We start from the raw sequence: 18,305 nt of genomic DNA on the forward strand, positions 1-18,305 counted from the left end.
TGTTAACAAATGAAACCTTATTTTAAAGTGTTACCAATTTGTTTAATTATTGATGAATTTTGCAACATTAGTAGTTATTTTCCCTTCTTTGTATTTGTTTGTATTGTATAAAGCATTATATTTAAAAAACATTTATTTTAGAATTTTCTTTTTTTTTTAGATTGAAAATCAAAACAAGAGTGTCAGCCTTAAAGAGGAAACGTCAGCACTGAAACGACAGAACAACGAGCTGTTGCTGGTATGGCTCCTATTTGACTCTGAATAGATCATTAAAATTTGTCTGTGGTGTTATATAATGTGTTTTTGTCTTGTATCCCTCTTTCAGCAAAACCAGAAGTTGAAACAGGAGCTTTTGGAGTCCCAAACTAATATTGCGTTCTTGCAGAGTGAGCTGGACTCTCTGAAGAGTGATCTTACAGACCAAAGCATCAACTTTGAACGGTACGGGCCGCGTTTGTTTGTTTGTGTGTCACAGTTGACTTAGTTATTAATGAATATATGGTAAGCCCTGTGGATATGAACCTTCAGACCAGGGATTTTTTAAGAAGCCCATCAAATATGTACTCTGAAGTAACTCGGATTATCTCTTCTGACTCAGTCTGACACTCCCAGCTGGATGTGCAATGTCAATACCATGTCAATAATGAAAGAACGCATAATGGCATAATGGCTGTGAGCAGCTGTAAACCGGTTTTGTGAGTGTTTGCAGTGCTGACATCATCAGAGCAGGATATCCTGGTGTCACGCGTCACACTGCACAGGAATGTCTGAAACTTGTCACCTAGTAACGACAAAACACAGCACAGTTTACATGTTTGTGAATGTCCCAGAATTAGTATAATGAGTTTAGAAAACATTAGGAAACCCAAATATTTAATGACTGAATCCACCCGAGTACATTACCTGAAACCAATGAAAGATAAAAGCATAAATTGGTAACACTTTAGTTTAGGGACTAATTCTCACTATTAACTTGTTGCTTATTAGCATGCACACTGAAAAAAATGATTCTGACCCCTTGTAAATGTTACATGTTTTTATCTGGTTAATTTCACTGATTTTAATGTGTTATTTAATCCTACTTATTTTTTATTATTAATTTTCAAATTCACTGCCCTTGTTTAAAACAAGTTAATTTCATTCAATTAAAAGTAATTAGAAAAAAATAAGTTTCATTTAATTTCCATATACACTCAAAAAAATATTTCAGCCCTAAACTTAATTCAATTACATACATCAGTTCCATGCATTTAGATTACATAGTTTTAATTTAAACAAATCAATTAAACTTAATGTGATTCAAATACATCAGTCTTACGTAAATGAAACAGGTAAAGTTGATGTAATAGTTCCCAGTGTTAAACAAACCCTGCTCAGTGTTCATGTGTTTCCACACTACAGAGTGTTCAAGTAGCATTGACACAGTGTTGGAGTTAAGGAGATCATTATGTCATGATTGACCAATAATGATGAACACCTGTTGTTTACAAGCAGAATCATCGAAGGAAAGAGAAACACAAGAATCAGACACAGCCAAAGATAAAATGAACTTTAATATAATAAATTTAATATACATTAAATCTCTGATTAAACAACTCCACAAACATTACAGTTTGGCTTGATTTCTGTCATATATCTACAAATATTATTTCAGAACATCTAAACAGAGGTTTAGATGTTTTATATATATATATATATATATATATATATATATATATATATATATATATATATATATATATATATATTTTTTATGTTTCAATTGACCTCACCATCATGGCGATCAGGGTTTACTTTAGTTGGACTCTTGATTTTTTTTTTTTTTTTGGCTGCTATAATTATGTGTATGAAGCGCATCTATTACAGCAAAATAACAAAGCCAAAAAGAAGTCTGATTAGGTGTTTTTGGTTAATTTTTATTTGTGGGGAAATCACTAACATCCAGTGGCCTGATACACTGATCTCATGCAGTGGTTAGTCTATTATTTTCATAATGTTTACAACAAGTGTATGAACTATTATGGATGTTTATCTTATACACTAAACCTTGAAATCTACGGTGTCCCTTTGACACACACAGACATCAAGAATCAGCATTTGAATCTCAACAATGGTGACATTCAACAGCTGCATGCTGGGTAACAGCAGATTATAAAACTCACCCATGACTCCCAGCATGCAGCTGTTGAATATCACCATTGTTGAGATTCATATGCTGATTCTTGATGTCTGTGTGTGTCTAAGTAATGCTGGAGATCTTAAAGTAGTAATAGTAAGAGTTCATACAACTATTGTAAATATCATGAAACTAAGAGGTAAACCATAGAACGATATCAGCAAATCAGACCACTGGATGATGATTACACCATCAATAATAATTAACCAAGAACATTTAATAAGGCCCTCCCCTTGTTTTTTTTTGGCGCTATAACAAATGTGCTCTGTAAACACAATTACAGCAACCAAAGAACAAAAAAATTATATTAAGAAAGTGAAGGCTCAAGAGCCCAACTAAAGTAAACCCTGTTCGCCATGATGGTGAGGTCAAATGAAACTTTTTTTTTTTTTTAATAAAACTCAAATAATATTTGTGGATATATGACAGAAATCAAGTCAAACTGTAATGTTGTTTGTGGAAAAGAGATTAATAAACTCAATGTATAAAATATAAGTACAACCAATTTATAAAATATAAGTAAACTCAACTTATAAAATATAAATTCTCTCAACTTAAAAAATATATCTGGATTTAGATAAATTTATTTCGTGCAACCCCTTGACGTAATAAAATTAAGTAAATTCAACATAACATTTTTTTCAGTGCATATTACTAGCATATTGGCTGTTTATTAGTACTTATAAAGCTTAGTAATATCTTTGTCAGGGTTGTGTGTAGTAAGGAGCCGTAGGGACGAGGAAATAACGCCAACATGCTTTAATGAATATAATCCAGACAGGGAACAGGAACAAGCAGAAACAGCAGGGAAAACACACGCTAACACAACAAAAACTAACATTAAGAACCGACAAGGAACGAGGAACTGAATCAAACTTATATAGCAGGCTAATGAGACAAGGACAGGTGTAAGTGATTCAACAATGACGTCATAACAAGAAACGGAACAGGAAAGACCAAATAAGGACACATGAGGGAAAAACCAACAAAACAGTCCACAGGGGTATGACAATCTTATTCTGCATGACCATATTTTAGATCCTTCAATCCTAAACTTAACAACTACCTTACTAACTAATAATAATAAGCAGCAAATTAGGAGTTTACTGTGGTAAAATTCATTGTGAGAATGTGTCTCCAAACTAAAGTGTGACCCTGAAATATTTATAATGTAAACTGTAAAATGTTAGTAGTGCTGTTTATTTTGCTCGTCCTTAGAATGTAAGGACGAGCAAATTGTATGCAAATTGTATAATATCCCAGGTACACCATTCTGGTAATTGTGCAGTTAATTCTCATATTGTATTTACAGAAAGTTTTGGAATATTTGTCCTCTCTCAAAATTTGTCACTACTGAAAAACAGTAATGTATAATTTAATTAGGGTTATATTGACCTATTAAGATTTTTAGGTAATACGTATTTTTGCTATTTTATTAACTTTTTTTCAGAGGTAAATCAATTACATTTCTAACAATATTTCAAGTGTAATTTATGAGATTTGTTGTATTTTTAATCCAGTTTTTTCTTTGTAAGAGGCAAAAAGTTGATCATACTGATTTTAAAGTTAAAGATTCATTAGTTTGAATATACACTGAACCAACTATCATAACATCTTAGTTGTTAATTCAGTATACTTTATTTTTGACAAAACACCCAGTGTTTTAATGACTACAGCACATTTTGGGTAGTAACATGTTTTTGTAGTGACCACGTCACATTACAGAATTTTAACCCACATAATAAAAATTTAAATTTTGCATAACTGTACTAACTGTACTACATAACTGTTTGTTTATTTCTCCCAAATAAAGTGTTGTGTGTTACCTTTTGTCACTGCCGAAACAATGATGACATGTTTTGGTTGTGACTGTTTTGGTAGTGAGAAATGTATGGGATAACACCCCCCAAAAAATGAACCATAAACTTACTTTTAAAAACAACAGTGGGAAAAAACAAACAAAAAAAAATTATAAGCTGAAATTTAGGGGTTATGGTTCGGGACAGTCACCTCCTAATTGAAAGTACACAGTAATTGATGATTTTATATATTAAGTTTACTGATATTTGAAATATTATTGTGGGTTTCTTAGTAAACATCTAAGATTTGAATATTTGGTTGTAAAATTTTTGGCTGTAAGACAGCAGTTTGCACCAATTCTGTAGAATGGCCCATATTTTAATTTGGATAAACCTTGAACAATAATTATTACAATTTGTGTGTTTGTGTGTCTGTGTGTCTACAGAGATGAGGCTCTTATGAAGTGTTTCTCTGAGGAGAGAGGTAACCTGGAGAGACAGATCGAGGTGCTACAGTGAGTTGAACACACAGCACTAAATGAAAATACTGCTACTGTAGAAACTCTTCACAAAGTTTTTTTAAGCTGTTTCTAAGCCACATTTGAGAAATCAGAAAAACAAATCGAAACAAACTGGAAATAGAGGCCAGAAACTAGATGCACTTACAAGAAACTCTGAGACTTAAATATTGAGGAAAATTAATTCAGTATTTACATATTTCTTCCAATTATTAATCCCAAGCATATTTAAATACAATTAATTCCAAATTTAATTTCTTATTGCTTCTCCATCCAAATTTGTTTTCCTTTAAAACAAAAAAAATCTACACATTCTCATGACTTAAATGAGCTTTCACACTTGTTAACCCGTCATCTTGTTCCATTTTCACACTGTACACATTTTATCCTTTGCTAACAAGAACCATGTCAATGGGAAGTCATGATTCAAGATTTCACTGCAAGAAAAGGGTTGTATCCGGTAATATCTGGCAATGGTAAACTCCCGTGCAAATTTCAGGTTTGCCAGATGTATGTGGAAAAATCCTGAACCAAATTACACAGAACAGTAAATTTCCAGAAATACCCTGATACTTAGGGTGCACGGACATATACAGGAATCCGTGAAATTTCTGCGTCTTTATGGAAGTATACGGATCTGTGGTATTCCCCATATCTGGTCAGTAATACTCCTGGATTCATCCGAAAATCTGTATACAGGAGTGTACTGGTCCGTATACAGCTCTTTTCATGCAGTGTTTTATACTGCAAATCTGTTATTGAAGCAGCTGTTTAAACAACATATACATGTCATATACATTGACTTTCGCTGTCTTGCATCTTCTGAAGTATGCTTATAAACACAAAGACAAGTCATTAGAAAACTGAGATCAGTTTTTGCTTGTGTTAGTGTTTTGCTCTTTTATAATTTATTTTCTTGCTCAAATGCTCAGGGCTGTGTTTCCCAAAAGCACTGTATCCTTAAGTAGACTATAGAAACTTTTGACACCACTGGTCTCAATATACAATATACTTTACTCTTATTAATTTACCCTTAAAACCCAGTTTGGGTGTGATCTTAGTAAACTAATAATAAAGCTCTCAGTTTGAGTTAAATGAAACAATAATTTTCAGAAAGGTTTTTTTTTTTTTAAATGAAAGAAAGTGTTTTAAAATTATTAAATGCTTTTAATATTTAACCCTTTCAGACCTGAATTTTTTTCACTGAACAAACAATTTTATCCACTTTATATTTGCTCTTCTTCAACATATAAATGAGTCATTTTTTGTTAGATTTTTCTCATGTCCACTAGAATGGACACCAGGACTGAAGAAAAATAAAAATCCTCATATTTTAACCATACATAATAGGTAGAGTTTGTGCACTATAGTTGAACTGGTGTTTGAGATTTTGAAAAGAACACATACATTAAGAATGAACAATGTTCATTCATTAATATCGCACATATTCATTTGCATGAGTAAAATGCGTGCTTTTAATTTTAAGCAGTTTTTAAGTTGTTTCTTATAATTGCAACTTTATATCTTACAAATGGCTTTTAAAATTTTAGAAATTAAATGAAACTTTTTTTTTAAGTTTTTAATGTATTTTTGATCAAGTACATGTGACACACACACACACACACACATACATACATATATATATCCACCTTATTCGTCAAAGCAGAAGTAATCCTGTGGGCGAGATTTCTGGTTCATTAGCTATAGCGAAGTAACGCGAAGAATAACAAGGTGCAGTAAACGGTAAAACTGTCTGCACTACAAACCAGTTCATAATTAAGATAATACATTAAAATAATATAGTAAGACACACAAGTTTTCTATAACAAGGAGCAACATTAGCTATTTTGTACAGCTAAAAAGGTGGACACGGATAAGAACAGAAGCCAGACCCATAAAATTTACAAATTGCCGCGCCGCTCTTATAGGGAAAATAAGGTGGATATAAAACACTATAAAATAGTGCTATGGTTTTCCAGAGATTAACATTAACAAAGTGAACAGATGTCTTGTCTTCCTCTCTACTAAGTGTTAATGTACTGGTCTTGCAAAGATGCTTAATACTTACCACACTAATGACACTTTCACTCCCTCTGTATCTGTGAGATCTTTCAACTTATAACACACTTCTAACACACAGCCAAAGCCAATGCAGCAATTAATCACAGCTTCATACAAGTGTGAAAAGTCTTGCTAACATTGTCTATTTTAAGAGACACACATCCATTCAGTTTTTAAGAGTCTTGCTTTTCTAAATGTGCAACAAGGTTTGCTACATTAGAAGTCCAATATTTTTTTATTTTTGCTTTATAGTTTTGTTGCAAAATTATATTTCTGCTGTTCTTCATGTGCAGGGCGGCGAACAGAAAGCTCCACGACAGTAATGACAGTCTGCGAGCGGTGCTGGAGAACAGTCAGAGCAAGAGTAAGACTCAGGTAAGAGCCTCCTGTGTCCAGAGCCTTTCTTTACTGCAGATGCTGTTGTAAAATGGATTAAGCTGTTTGAGAGCAATGTTTGCTGATTGGGCTAATACTTTGATGGCTGTCTGTGTTTTTTACAAGGTGTGGATTAGAGTTCTAGTTTACTGTATTTACACTTCTTCTTATCCATTAGGACAGACGTGATGTTTCTCTCTTACACCGTGTTAGTGGGATGTCACCTGGAGTTTACATGAGCACAAGAAAGAATGTCTGTTCTTCTTATTTTGATCGGTAAGACATGTATGTACAGTTCACTTCGGAGTTGAGGTCTAAATGTACTGATATTGATCACACTTTCTAAACTCTTAACATTAGTAATTAAACCACTGCATCATTTCAGCCCAAATATACAGACTCCTTTTAAACTTTACTTTGTGCTTTATTGCTGTCTTTTATTATTGCTACGGGATGCAATAATACTACAATTCTGACCAACAAAACAAAATATTAAAATTAAAATATTATTTTCATTTGATATCTGATATGATATTAACTGTTGATTTATTTTGTCAAAATAAAATAAACAAATAAAAATAAAAACTCTAAGCACTAAAATTAAGTGAATTTGTGAAATTAAGTGAAATTAAAGGAGAAGTCCACTTCTAGAACAAAGATTAACAGATAATGTACTCACCCCCTCGTCATCCAAGATGTTCATGTCTTTCTTTCTTCAGTCGTAAAGAAATTATGTTTTTTGAGGGAAACATTTCAGCATTTTTATATAATGGACTGATATGGTGCCCCGATTTTGAACTTCCAAAATTCAGTTTAAATGCGGCTTCAAACGATCCCAAATGCAGTTGTAAACGATCCCAGCCGAGGAAGAAGGGTCTTATCTAGCGAAACGATCGGTTATTTTCATTTTAAAAATACAATTTAAATACTTTTTAATCTCAAACGCTCGTCTTGTCTTACTCTCCCTGAACTCTGTGTATTCTGGCACAAGACAGTTAGGGTATGTCAAAAAACTCCAATCATATTTTCTCCCTCAACTTCAAAAATCATTTCAAAATCATCCTACATCACTGCAGAAGTACCGACACAGTCTTTGCATAGTGAACATGGAAAGAAGATCAAACACCCTTAACAAAAAAGGTAAAACAGTGATATAGGGCGATTTTGAAGTTGAGGGAGAACACGAGATGGGAGTTTTTCGACATACACTAACTGTCATGAACCGGAACAAAAACAGTCCAGGAAGAGTAAGACAATACCAGTGTTTGGCATTAAAAAGTATATAAATTGTATTATTTTTATGAAAATAAGTGATCGTTACACTAGATAAGACCCTTCTTCCTCGGCTGGGATCGATTACAAACACATTTAGGATCGTTTGAAGCTGCATTTAAACTGCATTTTGGAGTTATATGGAGAAAAAATGCTGAAATGTTTTCACCAAAAAACATAATTTCTTTATGACTGAAGAAAGGAAGACATGAACATTTTGGATGACAAGGGGGTGAGTACATTAAATGTGAATCTTTGTTTTGGAAGTGGACATCTCCTTTAACCCTTCCCAATACACTCAAAAAAATATTTCTTTTTGGCTTTTTTATTTTGTTGTAATAAATGTGCTTCATACACATAATTACAACAGCCAAAAAAATCAAAAGTCAAGAGTCCAACTAAAGTAAACCCTGTTCGCCATGATGGTGAGGTCAATTGAAACTTTAAAAAATAAATAAATAAAACATCTAAACCTCTGTTTAGACGTTCTCAAATAATATTTGTGGATATATGACAGAAATCAAGTCAAACTGTAATGTTGTTTGTGGAGTTGTTTAATCAGAGATTTAACGTCTTCAGTTATTTAAGTTAATTTTATCTTTGGCTGTGGCTGATTCTTGTGTTTCTCTTTCCTTCTGTGATTCTGCTTGTAAACAACAGGTGTTCATCATTATTGGTCAATCATGACATAATGATCTCCTTAACTCCAACACTGTGTCAATGCTACTTGAACACTCTGTAGTGTGGAAACACATGAACACTGAGCAGGGTTTGTTTAACACTGGGAACTATTACATCAACTTTACCTGTTTCATTTACGTAAGACTGATGCATTTGAATCACATTAAGTTTAATTGATTTGTTTAAATTAAAACTACGTAATCTAAATGCATGGAAATTTTGTACGTAATTGAATTAAGTTAAGGGCTGAAATATTTTTTTGAGTGTACCTAAATATAACTGTTACAAAAAACTGCTTAAATACTTTCCTAATGCAAATTATTACAGAATACTGTATATAGTAGAATATATGTAGTAGTTTTTGTTGATATTTTGAATTTGATTTGTTTTTCAGTGTAATTTTAGTAATTTTGTTGTGTTTTTAGTGCTATTAATCTTTTATATTATATCTGTATAGCTTTTATTAAGTTTTCGTTTTAGTTTGTTGGCGTCAATAGCCTTGTGGTTAGTGCGCCGTCATATGTGCTCGTGGCAACCCGAGTTCGATTCCTGTCTCGAGGTCCTTTGCCGATCCCACCCCACTCTCTCCACCCAATACTTTCCTGTCTGCTCTCTACTGTCCTATCTAATAAAAAGCCTAAATTTTAGTTTAATTAATTTTAGTTATTTTAGTACTAAACATAACAGAACAACTAAACAATGAGAAAAGGGGTCTCACTGACGTCAGTCGACGTAACATCTCTATTCACTCCTTCAGGGAACGAGGGTTACAAATGTAACCGAGATGTTAGAGTTGATACAATACAAAAAAAATATTTTATTTTTTAAGAAATTGAATATAGAACTTTGGAATATAGAAAATCTCCCTTTAGCTTCCACTGATAGAATGTTTGCAGTTCTAATTTGACAGTGATGAGGTTATTGTAATATTTGCATACTTAATTATGATTGGTGTGTTCTTTCTTGCATCAAAGTAACAATATAACATCTTTAACATGGCTAAGAGAGTGTCACATTGATTCTGATAGCAAACTGACCTTTCATGTACACAGAACTAACTAAACTAAAATTAATGCACAACTACTTCCTTAAGGAAATGCAAATCTAGTTTTCAGTAACCGTGATGTTGACACAGTGAATACTTCCGCAGGTGCTGTAACACGTGCGTGGATGAGGACTTTGATCAGTTCGGACTGATGGAGGATCTGCACAGACCGAGGAGTGATTCTTTGGCTCTGGCCCTGTGCGACCCCATGCGCAGACGCAGCTGTGAGGAAGACAGTCTCCCCGACAGCTGCGTGGACAGCGGCATGTCTACCCTGCGCTCAAACAACGGCTACGATTACGAGCACGAGAGAACTTCCTGTCCGAGTCCAGTGCAAGCAGCGGACACCAACACCACTGTGTCTGGAGACACTTCGGATACAGAGGTATAATATCAGTAAATCAGACAATGACCAATCAAACACTAGAGACAGCATGAGGCAAATATGAACAGATTCAAATAATTCAGATTCAGATCATTCAAAGACATCTGTCTGTGTACTTGCTGTCATTTCTTTATCAGTGAGCTGTGTGTGTTCACAGGTTATGGAAGTGCGAGAAGAGGAAGCGATCGGGTCGGACAGTGAATCCGTTCTGAGCTGGACTCCATCACAACCTGCTCAGAAAAGCGATGTTACTGCTTCAGGGAAGAAATGCCTCTCTGCTATCTTCACAGAGGTACTGGATTCACCTGCTAGAAGTATCACAAAGGCTTAAATTTGACCCAAGGCATTCAAAATCCTGAACTCAAACAAATCCCAGTTCTAAAGCCCAAATGTGTGTGTATGTGTGCAGAAAGAGGAGGATGTGTTGGCAGTGACTCAGCCTCCATCAGAGAAAGCTTACAGGATTGTGCTGGCGGGAGACGCAGCGGTGGGGAAGTCTAGTTTCCTCCTTCGCCTCTGTAAGAACGAGTTCAAAGGCAACACTAGCGCCACACTGGGTAAGACATTTCTAACACTTCACCACACTTGAATATAATCTCTAACTCAAAGATTGTGAAATCATTTGCGTTTATTTCCTTGCAGGAGTTGATTTCCAGATGAAAACTTTGGTGGTGGATGGTGTTCCAACAGTGCTTCAGTTATGGGACACAGCTGGACAGGAGAGGTAAGATCCCAGCGGCCCCACAACCAAAATATATTTATACCACAGAGTAGTGTTGCACGATATAGCGGTGCTTAAAAAGTGTTGCGATACCCTGCTTTTAAAAATGGTATGATTACGCATTTTACTAGTACCGGTATTTCAAGAATGCATTTTAATAAGAGCTGTATTTCTGTGTGTCTGTGTTAGTGAATGACACAGACGCGCAGTTTTGTTTACATATGCATGACGCTCACAGTGTTTTCAGCCTCTGCCGCCACAATATATAAGTACATGAACACATGAACATAATCTCCAGAACTGCTCCGAGAGTCACTTCATGAGCATTTTACAGTTTCTTTTGCGGAAAACTATCGTCGTATAATGAAGACCCTAAAGATCTTCACAGCAACCCGTCAAAATAAAAGTTCGGTTTAACTTGACAGTCAGAAATATATTAATATATTACTTAATGTAAAGATAGTAGTACTACTACTAATAATAAAAATATTATTAAAACAATGTTTAAGGAATATTTACCAGAAAAAAATATTTACCTGAATTTATTTACTAGAAAATTGTAAATACACAACACAGTATTTCTTAAAAAAAAGAAAGAAATAGCCTATAATAAATTAATTCTAATCGAATTATCCTTTATAAATTCATTAGACATGCTTTTGATTATAAAATGTAATGAAAAGATTAAAATAGAATTTAGAAAATTAATGGAAAACAGAGATTCACAAAACTGAATTTGAGAAAAATAATAAAACGTATTTCACAGAGCCTTAAAAGCTTAATTTTTGTTAAACTTTTAATAAATTGCTGTTAAATTCTGCAAGTTTCATGATTTCAATTAATTAGACATGCTTTTTGATAAATCTTTTATTAATGTAACCATTAAAATAGAGTCTAGAAAAAACAAAACAGATTTCATAGGGCCCTCTTTATTTCATTTGTGTCTTTGTTTTATTGTAGTTGTCCTTTAGTTTGTCACTTGCATCTAGGTTCTTATTAATAACAAAGATAAAATAACAAAACATGACTATGTCATGATATAAATTGTTGTGAAATAACATTACTATATCATGAAATAAGAATTGGCTTTATCCTTTATGTTAACTTACCAATATAGCAAAAATCTTTACATACCTGTTGGCTCGCTAGTTGTTTACCATAATCCTGTATAGTGGCATTGGCATGTGGTTTTTATTATTTTATTTTATTTTATTTTTTTAAAGGGGGGATGAAATGCTGTGTTTTAATAGATACAATAGCTATGATCTCCATCATCTCTTATTCAATTACTTTTCCTGTTGTTCTATGTTTTTTTTCATAGTATCGTTTCAGTAGTAGTATGGTGATATTTTAGACAGGTATTGTGTCCGAGTCAAAATTTTGGTCTCGTGACAACACTACCACAGAGAATAAACTCTAAAGCCTGCAACATACTAAACAGACATCAAAGAGCAAGTGTCAATATAAACTGACTATGTTGTTTCCTATGTCTGAGCCAACACAGAAAAAACACTATCAAATACAATCTGTACCTGCATGAGAAGAAGAAACTCTCCAGACAAGCAGGTGGCAGTAGTTTGTATTCATGATTCAAAAAGGTTGCATTATGTTGCTCAGTTGGTCTTTACTTTCTTCATTTGAAATGACCATGTCTGACCTTGAATGTGAAAGGTCTCACCAGTGGAACACACCGCAAAAACTGAGCTGATAGATGCTCAATAACATAAGTGCTAAAATCTGTAATTGAGCCATTCTTCTATTCGCCAGATAGACTTCATCTACTTTATAGTCCAAAACAAAACCTAGAAATTAAGGAACTGTTTTTGTTGATCCTCTATAGACCTTAGCCATGGTATCGCCATGTTTATGACATGTCATGTTCTGTTTTTGATCAAATTTAAAACAAGACTGTGAGGGAAATAAGTACAATGCGTTCAATTGATTGCACTGTTGTTTAACAACGTACTGCTCTACAAAACAGCTGTGAAACTTGTGAGCTGTGAAAATTATGTGATGTAGGACCTGTATACAGTGCATGCCATTTTAAAGACTGTTTAAAGACCAGTTTTCATTGGTGTGAAATTCAATGTGGAATTTAACACCAATTTAACACGATGTGAATCTCCCGTTCCACCACTTCTTAAAGCTGCTCTTATTGGATGGAGATCTGTTGACTATGGAGGCTATTAGTGTTGTCACGATACCAAAATTTTGACCCTGATATGATACCTGACTAAAATATCTTGATACTACTACTGAATCGATACTATATCAAAAGCATAGAACGACAGGTAAGGTAAAAATGAATAATAGATGATCCAAATGGAGATTATAGTTATTTTATCTATTAAAAAAGCATTTCAATAAAAAGACGTGCAGAATGTGCAGGATTCATATTTAAATAGGCAAAATCTGTGATATTCCGTGCTATACAGTAAATTCAGTTTTTGTGACTGGATCTTCCCCATTCTGATGCACAGTTTGAAATTCAGCAGATTGTCTTGACCATGTCTACATGTCTAAATGCATTGCAAATGCTTGGCTGATTAGATACCTGTGTTAATAAGCAGTTTAACAGGTGTACTTTAAGGGTTAGTTTGTTCAAACATGACAATTAGCCCATTATTTACTCACCCTCAAGGCATCCTAGGTGTATATGACTTCCTTCTTTCAGACGAATGCAATTGGAGTTATATTAATAATTGTTCTGGCTCTTCCAAGCTTTATAATGCGTGGGTGGGCGTTTCTCTTCAACAGTCCAAAACAAGTCCAATAAAGTGGATCCATCCATAATAAAAAGAAGTGAGAAGTGATGAACGGGACGCACAGTGGAAAGACCAAATGAAAGGTCATGAATTAGAAGTACAAAACGAGAATTTGTAAAGGAAAATGACTGAGGATTTTGATAAAAGCCAAGAGGAGACTGGTTTTCCTTTGCTAATGTAAGGAAACTTCCTTTGCTCCTGTAAACAAACTTTAGTTTTCGTGAGACTCACAGGCGCATGTGTAACCCCCCCAAGTCCTACGTGCACTAACAAGGAGGCTAAAGACTGCAGCCACTAGCGTCAGTTGCTAGTGCGCTTCTTGAGATCACATGCGCTATGCTTATGTCCTACGTCACCCATCCGGAACGGCTTCCGTGTACGACAGTTAGCGCAAGCTAGATTAAAGTGATTATTATTTTATTTTAAATATTGAAATTTGTCTTACAAAACCGCGGCGATTCGCTACAGGAGGCTTTTATTCACCCCCTAGAGCCGTGTGAGGCACTATTTATAGTTATTATAGATTTTATTGAACTTGTTTTGGACTGTTGAAGAGAAACACTTCAACCATTGCTGTTATACAGCTTGGAGGAGCCAGAACAATTTTTAATGTAACTCCAATTGGGTTCGTCTGAAAGGAAGTCAGTCACGTACACCTAGGATGGCATGAGGGTGAGTAAATAATGGGCTAATTTTCTTATTTGAGTGAACTAACCCCTTTAATAAAAATGACCGGTGAGTCTATGTAATGATCACAAATCCCCTGAAGTTCCATCATAGACCTCTAGGGGCACCGTTGTCCATGATACAGCTAAAGTTTGGTTTTAAAGCAAACACTTAGTGTATGCATACAGACGCATGCACACCCTTTCAAAGTATATTGTGTTTGATAGCATGTGAACACAGGCACATTATATTTCCTTGTCTATTGTCTGTGCTATTTCTCTACTAGTATTACCACCTTGTGGACAAACAAATAAGTGCAAAAAAAAAAAAGTGCATGTTTGAGCTAAGTATACAAATTAAGTGTACAAATTTACGTCACGTACTATATAGATACACTAGCATATGTGTAAAAACCAAAGTGTACTTTGTTCAAAGGTTTAATTACTGTGGTGTCTCTTTCACAGGTTTCGGAGCATTGCCAAGTCTTACTTCAGGAGGGCAGATGGAGTTCTCCTACTGTATGACGTCACATGTGAGAAGAGCTTTCTGAATGTGCGCGAATGGGTCGACATCATTGAGGTAATTCCTCTACTTAAACAGTCCTAATTTAGTTATGTAGACTTGACCAGTTTCCATACTTTCAAGGAATCAAATGGGCTATTTCTACCTGGTGATACTACACCACTACATGTCGCTCATCAAGACAGGTCTAGTTGCTGAACAGTCCTATGCTAATGTGTTCATGATTTCTGATTAAAGCTTTTTTTTTGTTTGTTTTTTTTTTTTTACCTTTTTTCCATAAATGGTCTAGGACTAGGTGAAGACTAGGTTTTTCTTTGTGAGAGTTAAATGTAATGTGAGGTTTTTCATGATATTGTCATATTAAAGGTGCTGTATGTATTTTTTGACTGTACTAAACCAAAAAAAAAAAAAAAAAAAAAAAAACTAACATTTTTTGCGAATGTTTTGAAAACATACTAAATTCACATACTTGTTTCTCCGAAAAACAATGCTACAGACAGTTATTCTGCATTCAAATAGTGTTCCGTGTCGGAATGTCGAATTTTGTTTTGGTTTGAATGACTCAACCCACTGCCACTTTAGCCAATAGCAGTTTGACACCACGGGTTGCCAGTTGGTGGAAAGCACAGCGTATGGCAGCCATTGAAGCCAGCAAACAAACTAGATCAGAGATCACAGATTCCTAAAAAGCCTCGGCATCCATCTAAAAAGCACTACAATCAGAAGCATATTAAAACGTAAATAAATCAACCCATCAACTTACAGCATAAGGCTTGTTACCTGCCACTGTCACTTGTGCTCGCTCCTGTTGGGTGTCCTCAATCTGGCAACCAATGTGAGTGTGGAGTCTGAGAAGGAGGGGGCAGGAGAAACAATTTTTTTTTGACTGCAATACCCATTTAAACCACTAGCTGTCAATAGTATGCAGTATACCTTTAAATAAACACTACAATGGGAAAAGATACAGAAATGTAGGATGTTGCTGGTTCAGTTTGAATACTAACTGGCAGTCTTTTCTGATGCAGGATGTGTCCCAGGATGACATTCCCATCATGCTTGTGGGGAATAAGACAGACATGAGAAAGGAAGCTATTCTGAATGGAGTTACCTGTATTCCAACCAGCTATGGAGAGAAACTGGCCATGGTTAGTGCCTGGACATTATTCATTGTGATTTACCATTGCTTTCTGTTTTCTGCAGGAATTGTTTACCCAAAAATGAAAACAGTCATAATTTACTCACCCTCATGAAAACTGCAGTTGACCATAAATGGAGACGGAAGAATTCAAGCTTCAAAAACACCATAAAAGCACCATAACAAATAGTCTGTATGACTAATGCTCTATATTTCAAGTCTCCTGAAGTCTGTTTAGTCAGACAAAGCTATCACAGACTTAAGAAGACTGGGCTTTTTGGCTGTTTCTCAAAGAGTGGCCTGCATTCAGAATTTCTCCTATTGTGTTCCATGAAATAAACAACATGTGGGTGATTAAATGATGACAGCATTTTTATTTTTAGCTGAACTGTTTCTTTCCTGTGCTTTCATACTGCCTGTGGGTGTTGATTTGATTTGAACCTTCCGTTATGCAAAACACTGCCACCTGCACATGAATGAATATGACCTAAAACAGTCTCTGTTAATTACTGTTTTTTTTTTTTTTTATTAGTGTGAGTGCTAAACTGTGGCTGCTCTCTGTGTTCAGACATACAGTGCCTTATTTTGTGAGACGAGTGCAAAGGATGGATCCAACATCATTGAGGCTGTTCTTCATTTAGCCCGGTAAGTCCTATTCCAAACTCGAAATGAAAAAATACTGTAAATATAGTAAATCTATCTGGTATACATCGCCACCTTGGAATTATAATGTTCTATCTGCATTCTGAGCAGTTTTGAGATATTGAGCTTCACAGTTTTTGGGGTCCATAGACTTCTGTAGATAGAACCCTTTTTGTTTTCTAAAAAAAAGGCCCAAAATGTGCCCAGCCAAAAGAAGAGAAAAGAAAGAAGTTGTCAGAGAATAAGAAAATGTGAGAAACTTAATTTTGACAAAAACATCAGATAAAACCTTATAATTCCAAGGCGACAACATGTTAATGTCAGAATCTTGGGCAAGTTGCATAAACTGCTTAGACTAGTCTTAAAGGGGTCATCGGATGCAAAGTTTACTTTTACATGTTGTTTGAACATTAATGTGTGTATGTACAAATCTACCCTATAATGATAAAAATCCATGAAGTGGTTTTTAATTAATCTGTAAAAATAATATCCCCTTTTTCAAATCGAGCCGTTCTCAGATGCCTGTTGTTGTGGCGTCACACCCACAGAGGCCACTCCCACGATAGTTGATTGACATGAGCGTCTTACCTCAAATCAGCTGTAACAGTCCGACCTCCATTGTTTCGATGCTGGAGCAGGGATGTAAGTTAGACAAGAATATCTCAGATTGAGCGATTGAGGTGTTGTGTTGCTGGATGTAATAATGAACATAGTGGTCGTCATTTACTCCCGACATCTGAGCCGCTGAAGATGCAGTGGATTACGTTTGTTTGTGAAGGGAATGCGCCTCCTGATCTACATATATCCGTCTATGTTCACGCGAATCATTCGTGATCCAGCTTCACTTACAGCAGAAGTGAGTATAAGGGTTTATTTATGAATCTTTGCGATCGCCTTTCCTAATAACGTGCTATTTAGCAAGTTTAGCGGCTATACTCGACTAAATGGGCTAAAGTAAACAGGCTTGTCACTCCACAAAGAGAAGAGAGGGGCGGGGCGAACAGAGCTCATTAACATTTAAAGCATGTTATAGACGTTTCATTAAGACCCTAAAGAATGTGGAAAATAGGCATCCAATGACCCCTTTAAAAAGTTTGTCATGTAATTTTTTTTTCTAGACTGGTCATAAGTTTTAAAAATCAGCTACAAAAAAGTAGACTGCTTGAAAAGTAAGGTTGGTTAACCCTTGGCTAGCTGATAGTTGGACAAACTAGTATTTAACTAGTTTTTAAGTTACTTACATAGCAGCTATATGCATCTGGTCCCTGACTTGCAAAACAAAATAGATCAAATACACTGAGAAGAATTTTACAAAAACATGTCCAACTCACATTTCACCATAAATTGAAAAGACTCAGTATGTGCAGTATGTATACCTTCCAAAAGACTGTTTCAATTTGTGTAATGAAATGTGTAATGCACTGATGCAATCTATATAATACAATACAAGCAAAATATTACTATGCATATGCATTCTTGATAGGTTTTGTGAGATTCACACACATTCAGAGCATTCAGATGAGCTGACTGCATGCAGTATTT

General features: G+C 34.9%; 1 protein-coding gene across 1 annotated transcript in view; it reads left to right on the plus strand.

The window, feature by feature from the left end:
• The window catches only part of rasef (RAS and EF-hand domain containing), a 28,971-nt gene that overhangs the window by 9,264 nt on the left and 1,402 nt on the right, over positions 1 to 18,305 (plus strand). The window contains exons 5-16 of the mRNA XM_051116925.1: positions 161 to 238; positions 326 to 441; positions 4,422 to 4,490; positions 6,848 to 6,929; positions 7,108 to 7,205; positions 10,033 to 10,312; positions 10,470 to 10,604; positions 10,722 to 10,869; positions 10,955 to 11,036; positions 14,929 to 15,043; positions 16,012 to 16,131; positions 16,690 to 16,766. Of these exons, the coding sequence (XP_050972882.1) occupies positions 161 to 238; positions 326 to 441; positions 4,422 to 4,490; positions 6,848 to 6,929; positions 7,108 to 7,205; positions 10,033 to 10,312; positions 10,470 to 10,604; positions 10,722 to 10,869; positions 10,955 to 11,036; positions 14,929 to 15,043; positions 16,012 to 16,131; positions 16,690 to 16,766 (1,400 nt within the window). The remainder of the gene's footprint in view (positions 1 to 160; positions 239 to 325; positions 442 to 4,421; positions 4,491 to 6,847; positions 6,930 to 7,107; positions 7,206 to 10,032; positions 10,313 to 10,469; positions 10,605 to 10,721; positions 10,870 to 10,954; positions 11,037 to 14,928; positions 15,044 to 16,011; positions 16,132 to 16,689; positions 16,767 to 18,305) is intronic.

Source organism: Labeo rohita, chromosome 8 (assembly GCF_022985175.1).
Source record: "Labeo rohita strain BAU-BD-2019 chromosome 8, IGBB_LRoh.1.0, whole genome shotgun sequence".
In the NCBI taxonomy this organism is placed as follows: domain Eukaryota; kingdom Metazoa; phylum Chordata; class Actinopteri; order Cypriniformes; family Cyprinidae; genus Labeo; species Labeo rohita.